The sequence below is a fragment of the Electrona antarctica genome (genome assembly GCF_951216825.1).
Source record: "Electrona antarctica genome assembly, chromosome: 5".
Classification (NCBI taxonomy): domain Eukaryota; kingdom Metazoa; phylum Chordata; class Actinopteri; order Myctophiformes; family Myctophidae; genus Electrona; species Electrona antarctica.
This window is the reverse complement of record NC_136810.1, coordinates 35,112,295-35,135,027: the sequence shown is the minus strand read 5'-3', so window position 1 is coordinate 35,135,027 and position 22,733 is coordinate 35,112,295. Positions and strand designations below refer to the sequence as shown.

At 40.8% G+C, this 22,733-nt stretch overlaps 2 protein-coding genes across 3 annotated transcripts in view; both read left to right on the top strand.

Annotated features, from left to right (window-relative positions):
* The window catches only part of rasgrf1 (Ras protein specific guanine nucleotide releasing factor 1), a gene marked incomplete at both ends in the record, with an annotated part of 37,568 nt that extends 33,844 nt beyond the window's left edge, over positions 1 to 3,724 (top strand). For both annotated transcript variants that reach the window (XM_079500597.1, XM_079500596.1), the window contains 11 exons: positions 399 to 569; positions 772 to 878; positions 1,219 to 1,331; positions 1,571 to 1,631; positions 2,006 to 2,109; positions 2,207 to 2,291; positions 2,380 to 2,577; positions 2,760 to 2,839; positions 2,926 to 3,043; positions 3,146 to 3,214; positions 3,632 to 3,724. In XM_079500597.1, coding sequence (XP_079356723.1) covers positions 399 to 569; positions 772 to 878; positions 1,219 to 1,331; positions 1,571 to 1,631; positions 2,006 to 2,109; positions 2,207 to 2,291; positions 2,380 to 2,577; positions 2,760 to 2,839; positions 2,926 to 3,043; positions 3,146 to 3,214; positions 3,632 to 3,724 — 1,199 coding nt within the window. The remainder of the gene's footprint in view (positions 1 to 398; positions 570 to 771; positions 879 to 1,218; positions 1,332 to 1,570; positions 1,632 to 2,005; positions 2,110 to 2,206; positions 2,292 to 2,379; positions 2,578 to 2,759; positions 2,840 to 2,925; positions 3,044 to 3,145; positions 3,215 to 3,631) is intronic.
* A 4,420-nt stretch (positions 3,725 to 8,144) lies between these two features.
* Positions 8,145 to 22,128, top strand: blm (BLM RecQ like helicase). The gene is made up of 22 exons (XM_079500549.1): positions 8,145 to 8,511; positions 10,668 to 10,734; positions 10,825 to 11,593; positions 11,704 to 11,824; positions 12,149 to 12,228; positions 12,943 to 13,054; positions 14,120 to 14,814; positions 14,909 to 15,091; positions 16,102 to 16,220; positions 16,326 to 16,439; positions 16,600 to 16,698; positions 16,789 to 16,937; positions 17,029 to 17,135; positions 17,665 to 17,825; positions 17,973 to 18,168; positions 18,355 to 18,545; positions 18,641 to 18,788; positions 18,935 to 19,134; positions 19,280 to 19,475; positions 21,225 to 21,347; positions 21,475 to 21,661; positions 21,797 to 22,128. Exons 1-22 carry the CDS (start codon positions 8,417 to 8,419, stop codon positions 21,945 to 21,947), a joined length of 4,263 nt encoding a protein of 1,420 aa, XP_079356675.1. The 5' UTR covers positions 8,145 to 8,416; the 3' UTR covers positions 21,948 to 22,128.
* Positions 22,129 to 22,733: the final 605 nt, after the last annotated feature.

Here is a 22,733-nt window from a genome sequence, read left to right as displayed (position 1 = left end):
TCCTAGTTATAATGCCTTTTCGCTCTCAGGGTTTAAACACGGCAGACTGCAGCAAAGCTGTTGATTCCTCCATTATGCTGATATTTGGTGGCTATATTTAGCAACAACCATCTTGAATATCAAAGCCTCTTGTAAAGAAAACTATATAGGGAGGGAGTACTGTAATGCTAGGCCACCCCCTACTGGAGGAATGGGAAAGGACACAAATACTTTGTACATCACTGAATGTACTGATACCCAAACTTCACAGTTATGACATTATCTTCATCTTTAGCTTATAATTATTTCTAGAATTAGTAAACATATTTGCTCAAAGCTACCCTTTTTTATAATAATAAAAAATAATATACCAACAAATCAAGTCTATTATTTGTGTCTATACATTTTCTTCTCTGTAGAATTCTCCCTGTTCTCCTACAACAATGGCATGGTGATGTCCTCATGTAGAGAGCTGGACAACAACCGCAGTTCCGTGTCTGCAGCCTCTGCCTTTGCCATTGCTACAGCAGGAGCCAATGAGGGCACGCCTACTAAGGAGAAGTATCGGCGCATGTCCCTCGCCAGCACAGGTACACCATCGACCAAAACATCCAATGAGGACTAAAACTCTGTCTAAAAAAGAATGTCTAAAACCCACATCACTACAGAAACACTGTGATAGATTTCATTTTCATTTTCTCACTTAGCTTTCTTATTATCGAAGAAATGTACACCTTTGATGAACTGGTGGCAGAGTTATGTGCTAACACTCATCCGAAACCTTTTCTCCAGGATTCCCAACAGACCAGAGAAATGGAGACAAAGAGTTTATCATCAGAAGAGCAGCGACCAACAGAGTTCTAAATGTTCTTAGGCACTGGGTGTCCAAGCACTCTCCGGTAATACTTTCCATTACACTGCATCATCTTATATACAAATTGGCTTAATAATTAGCTTAAGGGAGGACCGGCAGGCAGGCCGGCGGACCACATCATCACACTCGTGTCACTTTAACATGGCGCATGCAGGCCGTAGAACCTGTGTGTGTGTGTGTGTGTGTGTGTGTGTGTGTGTGTGTGTGTGTGTGTGTGTGTGTGTGTGTGTGTGTGTGTGTGTGTGTGTGTGTGTGTGTGTGTGTGTGTGTGTGTGTGTGTGTGTGTGTGTGTGTGTGTTTTGGGGACTACAGCCTCTTCACTCTATTGTGAACCAACTGCTTGTGTGTGTGTGTGCTCTGTACAGGACTTTGATAGTAACAATGAGCTGAAGTCCAAAGTTATTGCCTTCTTGGAGGAAGTGATGCATGACCCAGAGTTGCTGACCCAGGAGAGAAAGGCAGCAGCCAATATCATCAGGTACTGGAACATATAGTACTCTAGTAATGGGACTATATTTGTACTAATGTACTGTATATATTTACAACCAAATAAATAACAAATAGAAATATAACTCTAAGATAAATAGTTATGTCAGAATTATCAGTGATGACATGAGGGCCTTTTTAAGGGCTCTAGCTGGAATCTGAGCATGTACAATTTGTATATTATACAATAGCCTACTTGTGGTGTTGACTATTTGTTTTGCTATCTGCTAGGACTCTCACACAGATAGATCATGGTGACAACCAGCTTACCCTTGAAGAGGTGACACAGTTGGTGAGTAAAGTCAAATTGTTTCCCAAAGTGTGGACTGGACTTTGGAGACCCCCAGGGGAGGGACCTTGAGGGGATTCCAGGGCGTACCCAGCAAAATGAGAAGCTCTTTAAACACCTTAAGCTCCATTTTATTTTTTTGTCTATTCAAAAATAGTAGATCTATAAATTCACAACATATAATGATACAACACGTTCTGATCTTGTAGATCTGCTATTTTAGACAAATCTTGACAATTTTCTGTCCACGGCCAAATACATATCAATTTGTGGGTCCTTGACATGACATTTTAAAGAACCACTGGTCTGCTCCACCAGCATGTAGAAAATATGTGTGGTTGAAGCAGTTTTTCTGAGTGTCTTTTGGTCGCTTGCAGGCAGAGATAGGAAAGACTGATCCCTTTGAGAACCACTCTGCTCTGGAGATAGCAGAGCAGCTCACACTTCTGGACCACCTGGTCTTCAAGGTCATCCAATACGAGTGAGTGACCTGACACAATAATAAAATACTCTTGTTTTGTGATCAGAAATAAAAAACACACACATTCACCATTCACTCTTTGTCAATGTCTCTGCAGAGAATTCTTTGGACAAGGCTGGATGAAGAATGACAAAAATGAAAAAACACCGTACATCATGAAAACGACAAAACACTTCAACGACGTATGTATGCCATCTGTCCTTCCATGTGCTATAAAGACCAAATCAATATAAACTGTCAGTGTAAAGCCGTCACCCTTTTTTCTGACAGATAAGCAACCTTATCGCCACTGAGATCCTGCACTGTGAGGATGTGGTCACTCGGGTAGCCGTCATAGAAAAGTGGGTGGCCGTAGCTGACATCTGCCGTTGTCTGCACAACTACAACGCCGTGTTGGAGATCACTTCCTCTCTCAACCGCAGTTCTGTCTTCCGCCTGAAGAAGACCTGGCTCAAAGTATCCAAGCAGGTGCCCTATAATATCTGTAGCTCCATCATGTTTCATGTGTGTTATAGTGCTCTCTGTTATCTGTGCATGCGTGCGTGCGTGCGTGCATGCGTGCGTGTGTGCGTGCGTGCGTGCGTGCGTGCGTGCGTGCGTGCGTGCGTGCGTGCGTGCGGTGCTGATGCCCTTTCCAACTCATCCTCTAGACAAAGTCAGTGATCGACAAGCTGCAGAAGCTGGTCTCCTCAGAGGGAAGGTTTAAAAACCTGAGGGAGGCGTTAAAGAAGTGAGTTGTTTTGCCTAAGTATATTATTTTGCAGTGGACCAATAAAACAAATAAGGAGCATAATTGGTTTGCATTTCTCCCACTAGTTGTGATCCTCCCTGTGTGCCATACCTGGGCATGTACCTCACCGATCTGGCTTTCATTGAGGAGGGGACACCAAACTACACAGAAGATAACTTGGTCAACTTCTCCAAGATGAGAATGGTAAGATATGTGCTACAGTGCTTTGCTGAGTACGTGTTATCCTGAGAGAGGAGAAGATTGAGTGCTGTGATTGATTCTCTGTTGGAATGACTATATTTTCAGATTTCCCATATCATCAGAGAAATCCGGCAGTTCCAGCAGACAGCATACAAGATCGATCATCAGCCAAAGGTACTTCAGTATTCCAATTTTTTTTTTTTTATAATGCAACTTTGCCAAGAAACCACAAAAACAAAACAAAAAAACAACAAATAATAAAACAAACAAACAAAACAATGATATTTAGTATGTTAAATTACCTATTTCATGCAAACCTTTGATATTTAATTATATTTTTTTTACTGAAATCTATTGAATCCATGGCTTCCTTGAAAATCAAAATGTCTGGCATAAAACAATTACAGTAAATAAACAAATAACTTTATTTTAAAAGAGTTTGTACAGCTAATATGTTAGTATAGTATAGTATATCTTCTAAGTTATTGACTTTTTTTTTGCCCAAAATGCCCAAAATAATTGCACCAGGTTGAAACTAAGTGGTGAAGCTGCTCTAAGAACATGCTTAAATTGTTCTTTCCTCCTTTTCAGGCAGCACAATACCTGCTGGATAAGAGCTCTGTTCTGGATGAAGAAAGCATGTATGAAGCCTCACTCAGAATTGAGCCAAAAGTGTCAAACTGAGAATGGTGGTCCAGCTTATTTTTCTCTCTTCATAACATAGTAGCTACATGAGTGAACTAACACATTGACATTTGTACAGCTGTTTTGAAATATTTGCTCTTCTGTACTTTAAATGTTTCAGGTCACATCATTCTCACGTGCTTTTTGGATTTATTTTTATTTTGTAATTTCTCTCAAGGGAAGTATTCTATGCATAATAACTGAGGTCACTATATTTGTACACTGTACACTCTATGTGACCAATGGCATTTTGCATTGATTCATCTGTGTGAATTTGACACTCACTGAGCACACATGTTGTCAGTCATTCAATATTGTTTTTACAATTTGTACGATTGTTTTCTTTGTTTGAATTTATTGATGATTGAGTTGCTCTGCAACTAATGTAGCATTGAAGAAAAACAAATGCACCGACCAAATCAGGTAAAAGAACACCTGTTCAGGAGAAAGCATATCGTTGCTGTTGGGCGGAAAGCATGTCGAAAGCTGATATACTTTTTAGAAGAAAACCAGTAAGACGCCTGAGGGTGAGAAGCGACCACGCCCTTTAGGTCGAGGTCATGCATCTGCCTCGTTGACGGCAGACTGCTGGGCAAGCGCTGGCGCTTTGACATGGGGCGTCAGATCAGGTCAGCTCCATATATGGAGATCTAAGAGTGGTAGCGGGGACATTCTCTTGAGTGTACAGAGTTTGATGAGTGAGGGCCCAGGTAGCCTACATTTTCGGGCACGTTGAGAACTCGCCAGCTGCTCGGCGCGTCTACACTAATAACTTTGGGGCAGGCCCGTCTAGAGTTTGAATGGACAGGTGGGCCTGTTGAGAACTCTAGTTTCCGCCGGCTGCCGGGCGTGGCTGCACTAACAACTTTGGGGCAGGCCCGTCTAGAGTTTGAATGGACAGGTATGGACAAGTCAAAAGGGAGACATCGAAGATGAAGGATGGATGGGAAGGATCAACATAAGGATCACCTGTTATATGATCACCATATATATATATATATATATATATATATAGATCTAATACGGGTTTGGGGTTCGAGGTAGGTCAGATGTAGAGTTTCTGGCCAATATTGATGACATCAGGGATTTCCATATATGGGCTTAACTGCAGCAATGTGTAGTTATTATTTAGTCTTGCAACACTATTGTATGACAAAGTAGGGCATTAAATTACAAAATAAATAAACATAAACAAAAAGAATACAAAGTTGAAATATGAAGATAGAAAATGACTGCCCGACAGCAATGATATGTTTCTCCTTAACTTGCTCCAGTTTCCCAAATTACAATAATGTTTGGATTTGTTTTGTTTTCATTATTTGTGCTCACCTCCCACTTTAACCACTTGTCTTAAACCTTATAGAATTAGTTGACTGGGGTCCCCCAGGGCTCTTATACTATACTAGGTATGCTAGTATTTCCCTCTACCAAATGTCTTTGCTGAAAATAGCTGATACATGTACAAGCTCACAGCATCGGGTTGTGATGCGTTGTGAGCTTGTAAATCTGCTTTTTTTGGACAAATGTTCACACCAGAATAGGGAGTCTAGGGTTCATGTGGTTAAGCAGTATTTATTAAGCCCCAACTTCATTGTCTCCACCAGGCCGAAGGCATGGGGAGAGAGTATGTTTTGCACTCCGTACGTGTGTGTGTCCGTCCGTGTGTCCGTCTGTTACCAGCTAATCTCTGGCACCGTTAACCTGGTCGATGCCAAATTTTGCACACACACTCCCTGGATGCCAACGATGAACCTCTGCCCCAAAATTTCCAGAACGGCCTGTTATAGTGCCACTATAGGCCGACTTTTGAAAAACACGTTTTTTTATATCACTCCTCCAGATTCTGTCCAAAAATCCCGCAAATCGTTACACACTATCTCTATAGCCATGTGTTCAAGCCGGATCTGTCCGATATTTCATATTCCATCCTAATCGGCTAATATCTGCTTTCAAAGTTGGCAGGATTGGCCCGTTTTGAAAAAAAAAGCCTCAAATCATGAACGCAGCGTGCAATTTATGTGAAATCTTTCACAGACTTTCCTACTAGGCTGAGGAATATATCCCGCCCTTTTCACATTGGCCTGTTATAGTGCCACCAACAGGTGGATTTTTGCAAAACACATTTTTGGAACAAAATGCCTCAAATCATGAACGCAGCGTGCAATTTACGTGAAAATCTTTCACAGACTTTCCTACTAGGCTGAGGAATATATCCCACCCTTTTCACATTGGCCTATTATAGCACCACCAGGAGGCCACAACCTGACTGCCCTGGTGGAGACCTGTGTCCTGAGGGGCACTTTATCTAGTTGACAAATGTATGCGTTGTAAATCAATACGACCCTATAGGTAGTAGTGGCCACTCCAGCAGAACTTCAACAAACCTGGAGTATAAATTGTAAGATAAAGTATAATATTTCCAACATACTGTACTGTGGTTAAGAGGGTTTACATCTTGTCTGATGGGTATGAGCTCAGTAGAGAATTCTGCTGCTACATAATGCGTGGAGGGGCATGACATTCTTATAATGGCCACTTTATGTGATTTCATTTGTTAAGTCCTCATGTTTGCTTCTCATTTCAATTCAAAGTAAACTGAGCAGCATACTATTAAAAAACAAACAAACAAAAAAACGTTAGTACTTCAAGGTTCGGTGATTTTGCTGTAGAGTAAAAGGTTGTTGCTCTGCTGTAATTAAAAGACAATCTGTCCTTTTTGCTGTTCCAGTGATTGTGGAACGTGACTGTATCTCACTCTGTTAAATGCATTACTGTTTAAGAGTATGATAAAACGTACTGTATGTGAATGGTCTCTGCCTGCAGCATTCAAACACTATTTTTGTAGTAGTAGAGAGGGATCCTCTCTTTATAAGAACACGAGGAAGTATTTTGTACTTTGTTGTTTATTCACCTGACTGAAATGTGCTGTACATTTTGTACATGCAATCCTGCATATTTCTCAATGTGGAGCAGTGTAATCCTTTGAAAACATAGATATTCTGTATATTAAGCTTAAAGTCAAAATGCTACAACAGTGCGGTTTTGAAACCATATCTTAGAAATAGGAAAAAATGCATTTATACTGTAATCCTGTCTATAACCAATTCTGTTAGCAGGAATATAGTAATGTAGTGCTTATTCTGTGAATATTTGTATTTTTACTATGTATGTACAGTAAACATTTGATGCTCATGTAGCAGGCATGCAACACCTTCACAGACAGAATAATACTATATACTTATACTGTATAGCCTACACTTATACATGCACATACTCTTACAAATGATATAAACAAATAACCATTTTGCTGTTAGCAATACCCAGTGGTATGAAAATTATCTTTCAATCCCCCCAATGTTTCCACAGCTCAAGAAATCTTTCCAATTTTATATAAAAAGGGACAAATAGATCATAAATAAAGTATGTTTCCCTATTACCTCTTGCTAATAAATCTATTCTATCTCAGGGGCATATTGTCTCAAGTGTTTTTGTAGATCGTCACACGATCAATCTTCATGTACTAAATATATGATATTCATTAATCTGTTTGTCTCTGTCTCTTTCTCTCTCCTATTGTTATAAATGTATCAAAACCGCAATACAGATCGGAAGTGGCAAGTACAGTATGTTCAAATACAAGAATTTGACATGGTGCATTACGTTAAAATGTGTGGGTGTGTGTGTGTGTGTGTGTGTGTGTGTGTGTGTGTGTGTGTGTGTGTGTGTGTGTGTGTGTGTAACTAGTTATACCAATAATATTGCATAATAATAATAATTGCTTTTTTTAATCAGTCCGTTTTTGGCCCCAGGCCGCAAACACGAGGTAGGATTAATCAGGTGTTCACAAACTTTTTTGGCCCAGGTACCCTTTTGGAGGGGAGAACATTTTCCAAGTACGGTACCCCCTTGATTGATTGATTGATTGATTGATTGATTGATCGATTGATCGATTGATTGATTGAAACTGTTTAATCACAGTATGTAGAATGAGTACATTTCAAACGAAAGCACATACATTGAAAAACAATTATAATAACATAATTGAAAAATAAAAAAATATAACACCTTTTCAATTTATCAAAACATTTAAAGAAAGAATCATCAAATACACGGTTAGGAAAAAATGGAAAACGTGTACAATGTAGAAAAATAAAGGGGGGGGACTTTAGCCTGGTTAATAAACCAGACCGAGTAGTCTGGCTTATTAGCCAGGCTAGGGGGACTTAACATCAGACTTTAGCATCAGCTGGTCCCAAGGACCCCCAGAAGTCCGCGGACCCCATTTTGAGAACCATGTGGGATCACGTGTGGCTAAATAAAATTGCATGAAGTGAAAGAAAACAACATAGTGGTTTTAAGACTACAATTCCCAGCATTCATCAGTTTTCATGCATGCTGCTTCTCCGCCAATAAGGACTCGGGAGCACTTTTGCTAAATAACATTACGCGCAAAACACGAAACCTTACTGTCTGTGTGTGTACATTACATTATGGCGCAAAGACGGAATTCTGTAACATTTCATAGCATTACTCGCCAAGGCTGACGTTTTAGTTACAATCAGCTGCCAGGCAAAACAATCATCTGGATATTTTCTGCAGTTTCTGATGGTTATGCCGAGGTTTTTGTTGATCTGTTGATCGTGATTTCTCAGCCTGCTATCTATCTAGCTAATCATTTTACCAACAACAACGATGCCCGTCCTTCCACAAAATAATTTGCAGGAGCAACTGGCCAAGCATAATAATGCTGCTCAGACCAAGCTGTCATTTGCTAAATCCACACCGGGGTAAGTGTTGCACTATAATGTTATCTGACTGCAGACTCTACGGCTACGCTAGCATAATAGTGCTGCATAGCACTTACTGCTAATGGGATGCCTAATATGCTGCTCCACAGGGGAGCGTACCTATGTTCCCCAGGTTCTATGTTCCCCACCATGCAAAAAAGGTTATTTTGTTCCCCACTTAGAATAAACCTAAACCAGAAACCTAACCTAGTAATTCTAGTAAGACTAAAAGTATTTTAGCAACTTGGTCTTAGTGTTACTTTTAGTAGCAAATTCTGATTTAAACTCTTTGAACAATCCATTGAACTTTAGGCCTGCCTGGCTATAGTACTTAAACTATCTAGTCTTAGCTAGCCCTGGTCCAGTGCTTACAGCGAGTCAGTGAGAGAAATGAAATGAAATGAAATGAAATGAAATCTATATTTACCCAGGGTATCTGGGCTAAGCTCTAAGAACTTGTTTCCAGCCAGGCCCTGCTCATAGAACACATTTCATCGTAGTGGTTGATGCCTTGTTCAAGGGCATTTCAGCGGTGGTAATTTTAACGTGTCGGACGGCTGGTTCGAACTGGGAACCTTCCGGTATCTAGACCGCGCCGCTATCCGTTCGGCCACCGCTGCCACTCGCTGTAAGCACTGGACCAGGGCTAAGTCTTAGCCAACTAAAAATTAACACTGGCATAAATAAACTAAAACATAATTGCTCAGACTCTTCAACAAAGATGGCAAAAACAAACATTATTTGTTCTGTACTTATACATACAATTGTATAGTACAAAACACTGAAGTCCTTAAACCAGAAACCTAACACTAACCCTAAACCCTAAGGTATTAGGTAAGTGGAGAACATAGAACCTGGGGAACATATATGGATGACCCCACATTAACCACTTCAGCCTTATTTAAACTTTGGCTATTTGAAAATAGCCAATCTACAAGCTCACATATGGGTGCTTGTAGATCTGCTGTTTTCAAAAGATGTTTTTATACATTAGAGATTAGACTGCATTGCTGCAACATATGATAACTTGTGGATTCTGCATGAGTACTTTTCTACTTTACATTTTGAATTCCGGAATTTTACTTGTAACTTGTTACTTGTACATTGCAGTATTGATACATTTACTTAAATACACATTTAGTAAGTAACGTATGCAATGTTACTGAACCGTACAGTGTTCACATCTCAACCTTCCAACCTAGCCTAAGATTTAGACTCTCGTAGATGTATTTTTCATTAGTCTTACTAGAATTACTAAAATTACTAGGTTAGGTTTCTGGTTTAGGTTTAGGTTTATTCTAAGTGGGGAACAAATAACCTTTTTTGCATGGTGGGGAACATAGAACCTGGGGAACATAGGTACGCTCCCGTTAATGTGTGTAATAGTAAATCCAAATCTACAAAGTAACTAAAGTTTTCAAATCATTTAAATGGAGTATTAAAATGTACAATATTTGCCTTTGAGATGTATTGGAGTAGAAGTTAAAGTATTGAAAATTGGAAATACTCAGTAAAGTAAAAGTACCTCAAAATTGTACGTAAGTACAGTACTTGAGTAAATGTACTTACTGGTAATTACTTTCCACCACTGCTTGACATACAGTATATTTACTTGTGTTGCAGTTGAACACTCTTCAGAGTTATCCGCAAGCAACTCAGAGATGCTATAATGCTATGCTATCAAAGTCCTATTGTATTAACAACATTAAACTAACTCACCAATATTGCAGCTGCACAGAAAACTTGTATTATCCTCTTTGTATCTGCCAAGTTTTTGTTTCATGAATATCTGCCGTAGACATACATTTTTAAGTGTTCGGGACTTCGAGTATGGAAGCGCTCGTTTTCAATAATGCAACGTCTTGCTGCATCCTGCATTATGTGCAATTTCTAAACGGGTGACATGCAGGACTGTTGAGTGATTTCCAACACACACACTTTCACAAAGGTATAGTCGAGCTATGTGAATGTCATTTCGGGAACTGCCCATAGATCCGAAGTCCCGTTAGTCCGAACATGCATTAAGGTTGGCGAACATGCACTGCTCCCGTGCTTGCGGTTATGTTTAGGTTAGGGTTAGAGATGGGGATAGTAATTTCGGAACAATGAACCTTCTGAACGGCACCATGATTTCATGAATATTTTTCTTTCTACAGGATGTTTTCCTTTAAAAAGAAGTCCACATCATCATCAGTCACATCTATGACTGAATCTTCTGCAAAGGTAAATCACTCAAATGTTTTGGCTAACAGGAATGTCAATACTCCTCAGAACAATTCAGTAACAAAATCTCCCTTTACATTTCCAAACAAGCCCCAAAGTCATGGCAAAATCAGCAGCTTCATCACTGTTAATCCAAAAAGCAAGTCGGATTCTACCAGTCCATCACTTAACTGTCTTCCAGCCAGAAAGGCCTCTCTATCACTGTCTGCCAATAAAGTACTGTCTACCTCCACTACATCTGAAATCCAGCATACAAATGCCAATGCCAGCAATCCCACAGATCAAGATGCCTCCTTTGGATTCCCACTGGATGAATGGGATGATGACTTTGAAACACCAACCAAAACACCGGTCACCGGGAGAAGTGCTTTGCAGAGTCCAGATGTTTCTGGGAAGAAAGAATCACCGTCATTTTCTAAAGAAAGTGTTAACAAAGATGCTTCTCCTGACAGTCTGGCTTCAGGGTTGATCAACAACACTGCAAACAAGCGTGGTTTTAGTAAACCTATTATCAAAACGTGTGGACCAGACCACAATGTGGATGATGCTACAGCTGCACAAAGAAACAACCCAATTTGCGTTGCAGATTTGTGGGGGCCAGAAGACTCTCCTCTTAAAAGAACACAAAGACGACGGCCTCCTCAACACAAGTCTTGTGTCAGTGATGATGAAGAGGAGAGTATACCTATGGCCAAGCCTGCTGACAAAAAGATGAATATGCCTATGTCCAAGCCTGCTGACAAAGAGCTGAGTATGCCTATGCCCAAGCCTGCTGACAAAGAAAAGAGTGTACCTATGGCCAAGCCTGCTAACAAAGAAAAAGGTGTACCTATGATCAAGCCTGCTGACAAACGGACAGGTATCTATCTGTTGTAGATAATTTCACATTTGTTTGTGTGTTTAACATCATATAACATAATGGTTGACAGCAAATACATCTTACGGGATATTATATTACTCCCTTGTTAGGTAACCCAGATGAATGCATTGAAACGAGTATGGACCACAATTACACGTCGGAGGCTGATTCTGATTTAGATTGCATTCCTCCTTCTCCAATCCCTGATGAGACCATTTCTTCAATAGAGAGGTTTGTTTTTATTAATTAAACTGGCACAAAGGATAACCTTTTAGAACCATAGAAATTATTACAATTCAACAATTGTAATTAAGCTTTAAAAAAAATGTATTAAGCTTTTAAATGTGCATGTTACCCTAGATATAATATAAGCCTAAAAAACATTTGAGTGATTCAACATTTTCACATTTGCTGCTATATTGTAATGGTCATATTCCAATCATCTTTGTCAAGATGAGTACAAAGTTGATAGTAACATAATAGAATAATAGTAGTAATAATTAGACCTTAATGTCAACATGGCAATACTCTCATCTCTGATTCCGTTTCAAACAGATTGAAATCAGTTGATTCTGAAAGCCAAGACAGGCCAGTAAACACTACGGCATCTGTCACACAAGCTAATGAGAAAGGAGGTGAGTCCGGGTTTATTGTTTATTTCAGAGCCTGTGAATATTCTTCCTAGGGTCAAGCAAATCATTATTTTTACAGTGCAATAAAAAGATTGACAAGCTAAAAAGCGGGTATTTTTCAGATAAACAGGCATTCTTAATGCCCACACATACTCCAGTTTTATGTGAACAGAGAGATGTGTTGGAGCGGTGAGTCACTTATCACCGCAGCTTCAGTGATGTCATGTTGTTTGTTGTAGTTTTCATACACAACTGCAGTATGCGTGGGCCTTTTTAATTAACCACTATTTCCTGACCTGTTTTTTCCTATTTTTTTAAAGATGAATTGTATACCACCTCATTGTCCTAGCAATTACAACTTTTACATGAATCAATTACAATATACTGTAGATCGGAACTACTTTTTCCAAAATAAAATATGCATTCATACTGTATACCAAATGTTTGGTATAATGTTGTAGTTTATTTGTAACTACCAGTAATTACAATGTGTAGATTTAGACTAGCCATTCATCATTGGATAAAGGTGTATTATTTCCCTTCCTTTGAGAGGAGATGCTACTTTGTCCTATAGACCTCCAGCATTTTAGATAAACTTGGCTAAGTTAAGCTCATCATTCAACATAGTGTTTCAAAGTGCACACAGAAACATACCAACATAAATGTAGGTACATTTTGTCTCATTAACTGAGTTGCTCTTTAACTGTCTTAAAACAGATGAACTCTTCTCTCTTATGGAGTCCATTTGTGCCCTCGTTGACCGCATCCCTGATAACGAACTGATAGGCCTGTCATGTGGAACTGAGCTTTTACTGAAGAGGGCTCAAAGGTGTGTACATTTGGAATTTTTTTACTGTGCTTTACTAACTACTTAACCTCTTAAATCCTATATACTTTGTTGACCGGGGATGCCCAAGGGACTGTACTTAGTTGGTTTCCCCGCTTTGTCTCTCTACAACAAATATCTGACTCTGTGATCTTGCAGATCTGCAAAACCGGTAATTTATGTTCACCTAGTAGGACACATCCAGACAATAGGGTTCAGTCATGTAGTTGTCTCCACCAGGCCGAAGGCATGGGGAGAGAGTATGTTTTGCACTCCGTCCGTGTGTGTGTCCGTCCGTGTGTCCGCGTGTGTGTCCTTCCGTCCGTCCGTTACCAGCTAATCTCCGGCACCGTTAACCCGGTCGATGCCACACTTTGCACACACACTCCCTGGATGCCAACGATGAACCTCTGCCCCACATTTTCCAGAACGGCCTGTTATAGCGCCACCATGAGGCAGCTTTTCACATGTTTTACCTAAAACTGCACCGATCTGCGTGAAACGTTGCATGCACACTCCCTAGAGGCCAAGGACAAACCGTTGACCTGCATTTTCCGCATCTGCCTTTTATAGCGCCACCAGGAGGCCGACTTTTGTAAAACACATTTTTTGATATTACTCCTCCAGATTCTGTCCAAAAATCTCACAAATCGTTACACACTATCTCTATGGTCATGTGCTCAAGTCGGATCTGTCCGATATTTCATATTCCATCCTAATTGGCTATAATTAGCTTTCACAGTTTGCAAGATTGCCCCGTTTTGAACAAAAGCCTCAAATCATGAACGCAGCATGCAATTTACGTGAAATCTTTCACACATTTTCTTACTAGGCTGAGGAATATATCCCACCCTTTTCACATTGGCCTGTTATAGCGCCACCAACAGGTTGATTTTTGCAAAACACATTTTTGGAACAAAATGCCTCAAAAACATGTTTATATTAATCCTAAACATTTTGCCAAACATCTCACACAGTCCTATCCTCCTGGTGGAGACCTGTGCCCAGAAGGGCACTTTTTCTAGTTAATATTGTTTTACCAATGGCTGTAATTTGTTTGTTACCTAGGAAAAGGATTCTTGCAATTGGCAGTAACACATCATCCAGGACGCAGCAGCCAGATAGCACAGTGATACTGGAGCCAAAAGCAAAGCCTTCCTGTTCTTTTTACACTCCCAGAGAGACATCTTCCCCCATGTGTCTCTCAGTGGACAGGAAAGAGTCCTCCAAGAAAACCATGCCATTCAAGCAATCTTCGGTCATCTCCGTAGACTACAACAGCAGTGTGATGTTTGAGGATTCTGACTGTATTATTAACGGTGTCCAAACCCCTGGTATGGCTAAGAAACCAAGCAGTCTTGCCAAGTCTGTTTACTCTGTGGACAAGGAGTGGACATCTGTGCAGAGAATGGTTAATTGCCCGTCACCTTCCAGCATTCCAAGCCCATCCCGTGACGAGTTTTTTGAGGACGACTCTTTCTTTTCGCCTGAAAGGCCAGCGGCTGTTGTGCCAAGAAGTGAAACCACTGCAGTCACTAAATCAACACAAAACAGAGAACCAGACGATTTTGACATAGATGACTTTGACTTGGATGATTTTGATGAATCAGACATTCCAGACTACTTTGATGAACCCCCACGCTCCACTGTGTCCAAGCCTGTGGCTAAAACGGTCAGAGAAGGAGGTGCCAACAAATCCACATGGGAGAAAAAAACAGCTACACCTGCATCCTCAGCCAAGCCAGCAAAGATCAACTCCCCTGGTAAGTCTCCTTACCTTGACACATATTGTTGGCTTTTATTTATGTTACTTATTTCTTCTTAGCCATAGTCTAATTTCTGTGTCACACATTACAGATACAGAACCCACTTTCCATAACCCGGCCCATGATCGCTTCAGAGGGTTCAACTTTCCCCACTCACCAGAGATGATGAAGATCTTTCACAAGCGCTTCGGTCTCCATCAATTTAGATTCAATCAGATAGAATCCATCAATGCTGCTATGCTAGGAGAGGATACATTCATTCTGATGCCCACAGGTTGGTAATTCTCAGTGTACATTTAACAAACACAGTTGTGTACTGTACATATGAGACAGATGTAGGAGCCATTGTAGCCGGATGATGACTTAAACTTAAGTTTCACATCTTGTGTACCAGTACCGTACCAGTACACACGATCTTGAACCCGTTAGTATGTATTGTAGCGAGCAAACTTTGGCTTGCTTGGATGTGTCTATCTATCTTCTACCCTGCATTTTTTAACCCGGGTGCTGAAATTATAACCACTGAGTTAATCGAGGCTGTCGGCTTGCTCTAGAAATCTTTATTTGACCTGGTTAAAATTTGTGCCAAACAGAAATGTGATCGTGTCAAAGGTCGTATCCAACCTAGGCACAGGATCCAAATGCAGAATAGCAGGGAGTCTAAATAGAACCACCCCAATTGTATACAACATCTCACCCATACACAGGTGGACCAATGCAATCAATCACCCCTATTGTTATTGTTATATCATATTTTATTAATATACTCTACTTACAAACTTAAAAAAATATTCACTAAGAAAAATGACATGATAATAGAGCAAGGGTGATGAAACCCTATGCTGTCTGTAGTTTGTTTTCTGGTTCAGTTCAACACCTAGTGATGATCTTTATTCATTAAACGTAGTGGTGGATGGCACTATTTAGGCCCCATTTACACTGGCAGCCAAATCCAGCCTGAATCAGATCTGAGCCGCATCCAGATTGGAATCTGATTTGTTTAAATGAGTCATGTGACCATTTAAACATTTTAAGGGGCAATGATGTCAGTCTTCCACAGTACCATGGGGTCCAGGACCTGCTGCACTGCCTGAAACCCCCCTCCCCTGTATTTCAATTAATTTCTGTTTCAGTTCCCCATCCCCAATTCCCCATGTTCAGGTAAGCCAAGAGAGCTGGATATAGATATACTGGAAGCTATTCACGGTTCACTTACTTGTAATGCAGTATGTTATGAACAGGTGTGAGATGTCTGAAGTTCTCCATCATTCTGCTCTTCATCAGGTGGGGGGAAAAGCCTGTGCTACCAGCTACCTGCCTGTGTGTCACCAGGAGTCACTATTGTGATCTCTCCACTCAAATCACTCATTGTAGATCAGGTCCAGAAACTCACCACTCTGGATGTAAGTAAGCATTGTCCTCCCAGGCTCATATATGTAAGACGGTTGCAACACGTGTGACATACTAGTGCATGTATTTTTGTTTTTCTCATGCCCTGCATCTTTTAGATCCCAGCCACAAGTCTGTCTGGTGACAAGAGTGAGACTGAGGCAGCAAATATTTACATGCAGATGTCCAAGAAAGACCCCATCATTAAACTGCTCTATGTCACTCCTGAGAAGGTGAGAGATGTTACTGTTGAGTTCCCAAACCTGTAAATGCAAAAACATGTAATTTGCCTTGCTGTCAATTTTAATGTTTAGTTTTAAAACCATTTTAGAAATGGTACTTGTGGTTCAAGCCAGACCCGGTTCTGAAGTTTCATTATTTTCTTTCCCCAAGGTGAGCGCAAGTAACAGGCTACTCTCTGCGCTGCAAAACCTGTTTGATCGAGGCCTTTTGTCCCGATTTGTTATCGATGAGGCCCATTGTGTCAGCCAGGTGTGTTCCCACGCATGAAGGTGTTTTCTGCTCACCGTTGAGCTCTCAGCAATTGTGAAAATATATCTTTCGCCTTTTGTTTTCGTTCAGTGGGGCCATGACTTTCGCCCAGACTACAAGAAGCTGCATGAGCTGCGTAAGAAGTTCCCTTCAGTTCCCATCATGGCCCTAACGGCCACGGCCACGCCGCGGGTCCAGAAAGACATCCTCCACCAGCTACAGATGCCTCGACCACAGCTGTATGTAAACTGCCCTCCCCACACCAGTCATGATCCACAACAGCAAAGACCAAACAATAATTGATATAGCTCTCATCATTTTTGTTTGCAGATTTACCATGAGTTTCAACCGAACTAACCTCAGGTATTCTGTCCTGCCTAAGAAGCCCAAGAAGGTAGATGAGGACTGCATGGCCTGGATCAAGAAGCACTATCCACGTACGGGACTCACTGTAGCACGATTATGTCCATTTGTTGCCCGTCTGTAGCATACGACAAATATTCTGTATTCGTCACAAAGGGTATATTTTTTTTCTAGGCTTAAAATAATTGATATAAATCATTTTGGAAATCTCAATGGAGAAGTAGAGAAAAAAGGATCCCGCACACTGTCTTCACTTAGAATTAGATTTATTGAGCAACGTTTCGGTCGTTCAGACCTTCATCAGGCATGATACGATACGATACAACTTTATTGTCATTTCCTCAGTTTTCTTAGTGTTGATGATCAAATTATTTTTGTCACACCATTCCACAAGCCGGTCAACACTACACTGATGCCTGATGAAGGTCTGAACGAGGTCTGAATCTCCTGGTGAAACTCACTGTCGCTGAAAAGAATCAGCTGGCAACTCCAGGAGCATAGCAAGAGATGTGATTCTCTAGACAAACAGTAGGGGTCAGCAGAGACAAGGAATTGACAGTTCATCAAATTTAAATTGTATAATCTCCCATCTGCATATTCTAGGTGACTCCGGCATAGTGTACTGTCTGTCCCGTAATGATTGTGATACGATGGCAAAGAGTCTACAGAGTGCAGGGATATTGGCTCTGGCCTATCATGCTGGTCTGAGTGACAGAGACAGAGAATACGTGCAGACCAAGTGGATCAATCAGAATGGCTGCCAGGTGAAATTACCTCTCTTTGACATTACAGCATCATTAAAGCTTTGAATTGTTTTCAAGTTTATTATACAAATGTTGTGTTGGACATTTCCCCTTGACGTAACACACACAGTCAAATCTCAACTCGGTGTGGTGATCCTTGTCTTACAGGTCATATGTGCCACCATAGCCTTCGGCATGGGCATTGACAAGCCTGATGTCCGCTATGTGATCCATGCCACTCTTCCCAAGTCGGTGGAGGGCTACTACCAGGAGTCGGGGAGAGCAGGCAGAGATGGAGAAATCTCTCACTGCATTCTGTTCTATTGCTACCACGACGTTCTCCGCATTAAGAAAATCATCACCTGTACGTGGCTGCTAGTATTTTGGCATGCAACATTTGTTTGGATACGTGTCCATAGTTATATATTCCACATCTCCGCCTCCCAGTAATGTGTCAGCAAACCTATGCTGATTAACAAATCAAATTATATACTTTTGTCTGCACTGACAGACAAATATCTCCTCTGCAATATCCTCTGTTTATCCACAGTGGACAAAGGCGGTGACAGAAATGCCAAATCAACTCATTTCAGTAACCTGAGCCACATGGTGCAATTCTGTGAGAACTTGATGGAGTGCCGGAGGATACAGCTGCTCGCTTACTTTGGTGAGCTCAGATTCAACCCGAATTACTGCAAGGACCATCCACACGTCATCTGTGACAACTGTGCCAGACCTAACGTAAGAGTCCTCTCTAAATGGTAGCAAAGGTCTTCCAAGAGCATTTACATTTTAAGGACATATGTGAAGTTAGAATGATCCCTGTCTGTTTACAGAAATACAAGATGAGAGATGTGACTGAATACGTACAGAAGATTGTGAAGTTCGTCCAGGAGAACTGTGAGAAAGTTGGAGGAGCGCGATATGCCAGGACCGCTCAGCAGACCCGGCTGACTCTAAACATGCTTGTGGAAATCTTCTTTGGTGATACACTTATTGTACTAATAAGAATGCATGCTTTACAGAGTAAAAGCGGCCATATCTTCCCCGGCACCCCGAGCTTCTATTTTGAAAGAAATTCCGGCGCTGATTTTAACGTGCTAATTTAAATTTTGTCTTCTCTCTGACAGGGTCTAAAACGGCAAAGGTCCAGACTGGGATGTTTGGCATCGGATCAGCATTCTCCAAGCACAATGCTGACCGTCTCTTCAAGAAGCTGGTTCTGGACAACATCCTCATGGAGGACCTGTACATCACCAACCAAGGCCAGGCCGTGGCTTACATCTCAGCCGGACCCCAGGCCATGAACGTTGTCTCAGGACGCATGCAGGTACTCCTCGTTGAGTCATACGCTTTAAGGCTAATTGATACTTATACTTGACAACATTTGCTGAAATATTGTTTCCCGAGCCACACTCTTTCAACTGTCATTATGTACGGTCAAGTAATATGTCATGGCTGTTGTCCCACACTAGGTGGAGTTCTGTGATACAGAGAGCGCCAGCACAATCAGGAAACACAAGGCCGGTGGGGACAAGAATGTATCCAAGAGGGAGGAAATGGTTCAGCAGTGTTTGCAGGAGCTGACTGACCTGTGCAAGCAGCTGGGCACGGTGTTTGGCGTCCACTACTTCAACATCTTCTCTACTTCCGCCCTGAAAAAGATGGCGGGTAAGCTCTGGAGCGCTTAGGTCACATAGGATGCTCTCACTCAAAGATGGTGTTGTAGTCAGCGGTGAGCTGGCAGTAGGGCTGCCCGGGGCACCGCCCCGGTAGTTCTGAAGCTGCACGCACGCCCCCACATGCACGCACATGCACGACAATGGCCGCGTTTCCCGTACAGATTTCTTACGCATCTTCTTCATCTTCAAATGATATACCAGGCCTGAGGCCTACCATTGCGTGGCACATCTATGCACGGAACGTCTATGTTCACAGGCGTCATGCTTCACTGCGCGTGCCTAGAACTTTGCTCTTAAGAAGATGCGTAAGAATAATTCTTTGAGAAACCCGGCCAATGCGCGTTGGCGGCGAGATCAACACCTACAACAAAGCAAGCGGTGGCGCCGTCTATACCTGGCTGGCAGGCTCTTTTGTTATGCTTTGCATAACATTACCCGATGTTCTCAGTCACTTCACATCCTCAGTTACATTGTATAAACAGCCATGCAGGTAGCTTAGCCTAGATCAGGGGTTCTCAACCCGTGGGTCGCGACCCCTCGCCAAATTATTTTGGGGGGGTCCCCAAATTATTATAAAAAAAACAAATTTGCAACTGAATGGCTGTAAAGTGGAAATGAAGAGTTTATAGTACACATAGTACATGCATACACCTTCCCTAATGATTATGGTTTCTTTATTTATGGTTTATTGTCTCTATTTTTCTTTTTCTGGAAACTGGAATTAGGCAATCATTACAAATGTGAGTTTACGTTCTCTACCAATAAGTCCATAGACCATATGAAAATAAAATGCATATAAATATCAGCTCCTGATCGTGGCTATCATTGTGCTAGGGTTGCGTTTTCTGTTGTTATAGTCACTCATAGACAATTCAAGTGAAATAACGTTTAGTTTAGTTTTTTTTCGATCATCAACAGTAGGCTATTCATAAACACACTGTACATCCAACATTTATTTCTGGTTGATTGAAAAGGCTTAGGCTGAAGCCCAAAGCTTTTATGTTTATCCTACATGTTGGTTTATTTACAAAAGTTCAGTGAATGAACACGTTTCTTTTTTCTTTCCATTTAGCCTACTGTTCATTACTAAATGCTACTGATCAGCTCAAAACCTGAAACTCACATGGTTATCCTTGTTGGAAGTTCTTGTGATTGTTTTAAAACCACTATTAAAACGATTAGAAAATAGGCCTAATGTAAGTGATGTAATCTCATATCTTTAAAAATAAGAAAATTAGGACAAAGACATTAGGGTAAAGAAATGTGATTATTTCAAGTAGGCCTACTTATGGGTGAGTACCTATATGCAAAGGGATTTTATATAAAAGGAAAATAATTAATTGAAAGAAAAATAAAAAAACAACAAATTTACAATGCAACTAATAAACATAATTACATTAGAATAGCCGGTTTTCCATCATATATTTTAATACAGTATTTCAATTAGCAAGACCTAAGACCTAGAAGGCTATGTGCACATGCATGCACGTGCACGTAACGTCATTAAAATACAGCCCCACTAGTTAAAAATTCCACAGCACACCACTGGTTGTAGTTAACCCATCAAAGTGTCCCTGAGCAAGACAATTGACCCCTAACTGCTCCCGGGGGCACTGCTCCTGATCCTTAGGATGGGTTAAATGCACATTTCATTGTATATGCCAAGGAGTGCAGACAAAATTATGATGATCCTACATCCTTCAACGACACTTGGAATCATGACTTTTCTTGTAAACAGAGACGATGTCTTCTGACCGTGAAGTCCTTCTACAAATTGATGGTGTGACAGAGGACAAACTGGAGAAGTATGGCGCAGAGCTCATCGAGGTCTTGCAGAAATATGCTGAGTGGCAGCCACAAGGTGAGGATGCATTCCACATGAGGCTCAATGGTTTTGATTATAAATGGGGTCTTTGAACAATAGATGACAGATTTTGATTAGCATACTGTAGTGGTAAAGGAAATGTTTGTTTCAACCTTTTCTGCAGTGGAAGCGCAGAGCAGCCATACTATGGGGTGGATAGATATGGATGGTGTCGATGATCACGAGGACAATACTGAATCCACCTACTTTGGCAACCAGACTGGACGAGGACAGAAGCGTAAAAAAGCTCCCTACACAAAGAATGCCAAGAAAACGAAAGGATACGCCGGCAAGAGCACTGGCTCTAACGGGTCGGTCATCTGTTTGTGTTCATAAATTAGCTTTCTATGACCAGAGGCTCTTCTGTGAAACGGCATAGGTGTCATTTGCTTCCTTTCGGCTAAAACAACCTTCCCCTCCTCTCCCTTGCTTTTCTCCCCTTGTAGATACGGCCGTGGACAAAACAACGGAAATAACTCCTGGTCATCGTCAGCCAACTCTGGCAGTCGACCTCAGGCTGCAGGCAAGAGACCAGGTCTCATGGGCATCCCTGCCCCGCAAACCAACAAGCGCTCCTTCCTCAAACCAGTTTACTGACCACAGTTTCAGGTGTTTTTGTATATCAAGTGGTGTTGTACATTTACTTGTTTATATATGTGTTATTCTATATCTATATGTGTTATTCTAGTTTGATATGCTTTTGTACTAGAAAGCTTATTTTGTATTAATCGTGTTTCATTTTATTTGTAATTCATAAATAAAGGCTCACTGAAACATCCACATGAAAACGTGTGTATTGCTGTGTATAAAAAGAAAAACGTCCTACTACAGTAGGTCGTTTCTACAGTAAGTAGTACTGCATTTTCATCATTGTCAGATGAAAAAACTAAATCATAAACTATAATATGTCGTTTTTCATGTTTTTTGACAATTAAAACATATGAAAATGTAAAACAACATACGTTTTGAACGTATGACGTTTTTCATGATTTTCGACGATAAATTATGAAAATCAAGAAAAACACTAGTATGTTGTTTACTAGTTTTTCATGGTTTTTGTCGAGATGAAAATCATGAATAACGACATGGGCCAATGTAGTTTTTCATGGTTTTCGACAACATTCTTAATCTATTTCATGATTTTCAGTGATAAAATAAATATGAAAATCAAGAGATAGTTAAATATGCTGAACAACTTATATAGCAATGATGAAAATCTGAATAATGGCTAATACTTTAAAATAGCACATGCAATGACGAGTGTGTTCCACTAGATGACAGTATTGCAGTGTGTGATAGACCACAGGAAGCCATGTCCAATTTTTATTCAATGTTTATTTCAAGTTTGAATAGTTTTTAATGGCACCAGTTACAAGGAACTAT

Coding starts and splice junctions, on each gene's coding strand:
- blm (XM_079500549.1), top strand. CDS start 8,417: ATGCCCGTCCTTCCACAAAATAATTTGCAGGAGCAACTGGCCAAGCAT. Junction 12,229..12,942: donor ACAAGCTAATGAGAAAGGAG/GTGAGTCCGGGT, acceptor GTCTTAAAACAG/ATGAACTCTTCTCTCTTATG. Junction 17,826..17,972: donor TCAATCAGAATGGCTGCCAG/GTGAAATTACCT, acceptor CTTGTCTTACAG/GTCATATGTGCCACCATAGC.